Source organism: Cannabis sativa, unplaced genomic scaffold, assembly GCF_029168945.1.
Source record: "Cannabis sativa cultivar Pink pepper isolate KNU-18-1 unplaced genomic scaffold, ASM2916894v1 Contig3, whole genome shotgun sequence".
NCBI classification, from domain to species: Eukaryota; Viridiplantae; Streptophyta; class Magnoliopsida; order Rosales; family Cannabaceae; genus Cannabis; species Cannabis sativa.
This window is the reverse complement of record NW_026870039.1, coordinates 1,719,925-1,725,186: the sequence shown is the minus strand read 5'-3', so window position 1 is coordinate 1,725,186 and position 5,262 is coordinate 1,719,925. Positions and strand designations below refer to the sequence as shown.

Sequence of the window (5,262 nt, the reverse complement as noted above, 5' to 3'; positions counted from 1 at the left end):
TGTAGCAAATTATGTGTCATTAGTGCACTAACAATATGGCTAGACAACTTAATGTTTCTTAATATTACATAAATATTTTTCATTTATCAATCAAAAAATACAAACAATATTTGGGGATAGTTACTACTGTGGAGGCTTTCCAAATGTGTAACTCAACTAATGTATATTAAAGACACTATATTAAAAAAATCCTATATTTACATGGGTTTATATATATATATATATATATGTATATCTGTGTGTGTGGGGCAATTGCACATAAAAAATAAAAGTGATAACCGACAGATTATATGGACCAGGGAATGAAGTTGCATGGACACGTCAACGCGTACAACACTTAAGTGAATAACAAAGTCCAACTTTGAGGGCTCTGTGACGAGATTTCAAATCCTAATTATATCTATAAATAAGTACGATGCAATAGTCAATAGCTTCTAAATTCTCTTTACTACCAAAATATACTTCAATATCACCTTCTCTATATTTTACAGCTCCACAATTCTAGCTTGCTCTGAAAATCATCATCTCAACAAAAAATGGCGAAAGCTTATTTCATAAAGACATTATTTTTATTCATATATCGAATTCTTTTTCGTAAGCTAAAAACCTTACGAAGAAGTTTGAGCAACAGCCCTTCATTTAGCCAATCTTCAATCTTTAAAACATGCCATAAGTACACTTGTCTGTCTCATAGATCATCGTCAGATCTTGCAAACTCAACTATGATTTTCAATATGGAAGGAGGTTTGTTAAAGTCTTCTTCTTTATTCCCATACTTCATGCTTGTGGCTTTCGAAGCTGGAGGTCTCTTTAGGTCAATTGTTCTTTTACTTTCATACCCTTTTATCTGCTTGTTAAGTCAAGAGATGAGGTTGAAATGGATGGTCATGATCTCATTCTTTGGGATCAAGAAAGAGAGTTTTAGGGCAGGTACGGCTGTGTTGCCTAAGTTTTATTTAGAGGATGTAGGGTTTGAGATGTTTGAGTTGCTTCAAAAAGGGTCAAGGACTGTTGCGTTGACCAATTTCCCTGTTGTCATGGTTGAGAGCTTCTTGAGAGACTATTTGGGTGTTGATTGTGTTGTAGGTCGAGAGCTCAAGGTCTTCCATGGCTACTTTTTGGGACTCATGGAAGATGATACCAAATATGTTCCTTCCAATATCTTGGAGGAGAATTTGATCGCAACCGTCGATTCTGATCATCATCATATGATAGGCATCACCGACTTCAATACTACTTTTTCTAACCAACAACTTCTTTCAAGTTGTAAGGTATGTTTATTAATTGATAATTAAGTACACTTTCACATATTTAAATTTATAATTATTTTAAATTAAATTAAAATTTACCAGTAACTATATTCTCAAATCTTCACTTATATCAATCATCAATTTCTCGACATGTCGCGTAGCGATTGGTTAGCGATACTCCCTAAAAGTTATTATATTAAATTATATGGTACCCGATACTTAATTAGACAATAACAATATTGACACATAAGAGAGTGATAGGCATTACTAGCCCCAACATTTCTCTATATATACACGTGTATAATAATTATTAAGCTACGCACCTTTTAAGTAATCATTGAATAATTTTTACCGTGGTAAAAATAAACTTTTCAATATTAATTATTTAGGATATTTACATGTGTCATAAATTCATATGACACAATTATTAATAAAATATTATAGGAGAAATATAGTTAGTTATCAAGGAAAAAAAAAAAAGAAATATAGTTGTACTGTCATTACGTACATTAATAGATTTAAATTCTCTTCAACTCTTCCTTTATTATATGTCCCGTCCCTGTATGTATACTGTACCATATGGTAATCAGAACTCATTAAATTTCGTGTCTCATGCACAAAACATTTATATTCCCAATTGGCACAATTATTGTTTGTCATATTTATTTATTTTGAGTTGGTTCTCTGTCTTTTTGTTTATTTATTTACTTATTTTTTGAGCCTTTTGGGTTTTAATTTCAGCTTTTTTTTTTTGCTTAAAATAATTACAGGAAGTTTACTTCGTGAGTGAAACGGACAAAAAGAACTGGCAAATCTTACCAAGAGAGAGATACCCAAAGGCTCTTATCTTCCACGACGGTAGATTGGCTCTAAGGCCCAGCCCACTTGCTACCCTACAAGCCCTAATGTGGGGCCCGATTGGTTTTACCCTTGCTGTTGCTAGAATCTTCGTTGCCATGTTACTACCCTACGACATCTCATCCCCTATCCTCGCCTTTAGTGGGCTTCGCTTGACAACTAATAAGCCCAATACTGAGGGCCCACTCAATCCCAGCTCTAAGCACAAAGGAATTGTCTACGTGTGCAACCACAGAACGTTGGTAGACCCACTTTACATAGCTTTCACTTTGAAAAATGACCTCACTGCAGTCACGTACAGTCTAAGTAGATTCTCCGAGATCATAGCACCAATCAAAACCGTCCGATTAACTAGAAACCGTGACCAAGATTCAAAGAAAATGGAAAAGCTGTTAAGTAAAGGGGACCTTGTGGTGTGTCCCGAGGGAACTACATGTAGAGAACCATACCTTCTTAGATTTAGTCCGCTTTTCTCGGAGATTGCTGACGAGATCGTCCCCGTGGCAGTGACCACCCACGTCAGCATGTTCCACGGTACGACTGCGGGAGGGCTCAAGTATTTGGACCCAATTTTCTTTCTCATGAACCCGACGCCCATCTACACCATCCAATTACTCGACAAGATATCCGGACTATCCACGTGTCGAGATGTAAGTAAATCGAGGTATGATGTGGCTAATCAGGTGCAGAGTGAGTTAGGCAAGACCTTGGGATTTGAATGCACCATGCTGACTAGGAGAGATAAATACTTGATTTTGGCTGGAAATGAAGGTGTGGTAACATGTACAAAATAATTTTTTTTATTTATATATATAAATAGTTTATTTGTAATAATATTGATAAATGATAATGAAGATTGGCATATATCAACTCTGTACCCAATAAATAATAATACATCTCTTTTTGTTATTTTTTGTGTGGGCCCATGTGTTGGCTAATAGCTATGATTTATATATATAACAATAATAATAACATAGCAGAAAAATAAAATCTTGCTATTTATTACTGTGTTTGTGGGATATATTGTATTATATATACTAAGAAAATAATGAACTGTCTATATATTTATCCATGGCTTATGATGATATACATTTTATATCTTATCTTCATGCAAGATTTTCTAATTATTTTTCTCGGTATAAAAATAGTTGAATTTGATGAAATTGATGCATGTATATATTTTTAGTTGCTAGTGTTTTCATTAATTTTTTATTTTTGAGTGAAGTTAGGCATATCATATGATATATTTATTATTTATATTGATTGCCATTAATGTTCTCTTATATTACTAAGGAATGCTACTCTTCTACCTCCATGAATAACATTAAATTAATAATTAACGCCTCACTTTCATAACTTAATGGATAGCACACAGCTGTGTCAGTTGCTGTAATATGCAAAATGAGTGTATCTATATAGATATATTTATATTAATTAATATGCGATCTATTGATTAGTATGCCACAAACAACTACTATATTAATATATCTAATGTTCATATCATGTATCCACTTGTTTAAGAAGTAATTAAATATATTTATTATGCAAATTTATATATAACCTATTTAATGTACTCAAGATTTCAATTCACATACGTGGAAAATGAATACTATATATAGAAGATTTATGAACTACTCTATCGCTAATTGCTTTTTCAATATCTTACAAATTCTAATACGATATTAGAGCTAAACAAAAACTTCAGTTTACCTCTATTTGGGCCCATTCGGCCAATATTTGCCAATTTCGTAGTGAGGTCTTTGACCTATTTCAAAAAAATGTACAAATTTACTATATTAGCCTAAATCCTCATTAGTCTAAATGAAAAATAACTTAATTAATTTTATAGGAGTCTACTCTTGAATTTACCTATTTTGTATTGGGGTCTTTGACCTATTAAATCCACGTATTAATTTTATAGGAGTCTACTCTTAAATTTTTAAGCGAAAAATTTACACTATAATAATATATTTTTACATTTTTTATTTTTTATTTTATAAAAATATGAACAGTTATTTTTTTTGTTATTCTCAAAATAATGTTATTTTTACGTCAATATAGAAAATCAACGTGATAATACTAATAACGTTATTTTTTGAAAAAATACTAGTGAAAAATCTGTAAAAAAAAAAAATTGTTGTATATATTTATAAAAAAGAAATCCATAAAAATGTGAATTTTATATACGTACATTCGATAAATTTGTCTTAGAAAAACGTTGTACATTAATTACTAAGTTTCAAAAGTCTTATTTGTTTTGGTACCTATAATTTTCATAAAAAAGTCCAAGTCTATATATCGTGTAAAAATCATATATAGCAACAGTCCATTAATGCATATAGTAAGATTGGAAAGAAGTCATCATATAAATATTTATATATTTATATGTTTTAGAATGAAGGGAGGTGGACCGATGGTGGGACTATTTTTTGTGGTTTGCATCAAAAGGACAAATAGAGAGGAGAAACAATAGTTATTAAAAGTGATTTTCATGATTGGATCGAGTACGTACCATTTGAACGAGCTGTCATTCTGTGTTTGCATGTGGGGTGGAACTTAGAGACGACTATATATTAATTAAAAAAATTCACAATTAAATTCTCTTTAACTATGGTTATACAGTAGAACTTCTATTTAACAATACTCTATTCAAGAATAACCTCTAATTTGTTATAAAAAAATCAAGTTCCAATTTGGGTCAGTTGTAAATAAGAATAACCTCTAAATTGTAATTAGTTATATATTTTCTAAGTCCCGTATTAACAAAGTATACCTCTATATAAGAATAATTACATCTTAATAAAATATATACTGTTATAAAATAATATAAAGTAAATGAAAAGAAAGAAGAAGAAGATGAAGAGAGAAAGAGAAAGCAAAAGTGAATGAGAATTTCTGAGTTGTTTATTCTAATGAGGTGAACCCCTATTTATACAAATACAAGAGTGAAAATATTAAGAAACTAAGAAAAAGGAAAACTAAGAAAAAGATGAATGTTGATTACAATTAATGGTAATAAATAAAAGATTTGGACATCCACATAATTATTAATATTTATAACACTCCCCCTTGGATGTCCATAATAACTGCCTTATTAAAAATCTTGCTGAAAACTTGATCAAAGGAAAAAGGGTATAGTGTAAACTAACTCCCC

General features: G+C 31.0%; 1 protein-coding gene across 1 annotated transcript; it reads left to right on the top strand.

The window, feature by feature from the left end:
• The first annotated feature begins 417 nt into the window (after positions 1-417).
• On the top strand, positions 418-3,017 carry LOC115709998 (probable glycerol-3-phosphate acyltransferase 3). Its single transcript, XM_030638325.2, has 2 exons — positions 418-1,271; positions 2,021-3,017. The coding sequence occupies exons 1-2, from the start codon at positions 537-539 to the stop codon at positions 2,900-2,902; spliced, it is 1,617 nt and encodes a 538-aa protein (XP_030494185.2). The 5' UTR covers positions 418-536; the 3' UTR covers positions 2,903-3,017.
• Positions 3,018-5,262: the final 2,245 nt, after the last annotated feature.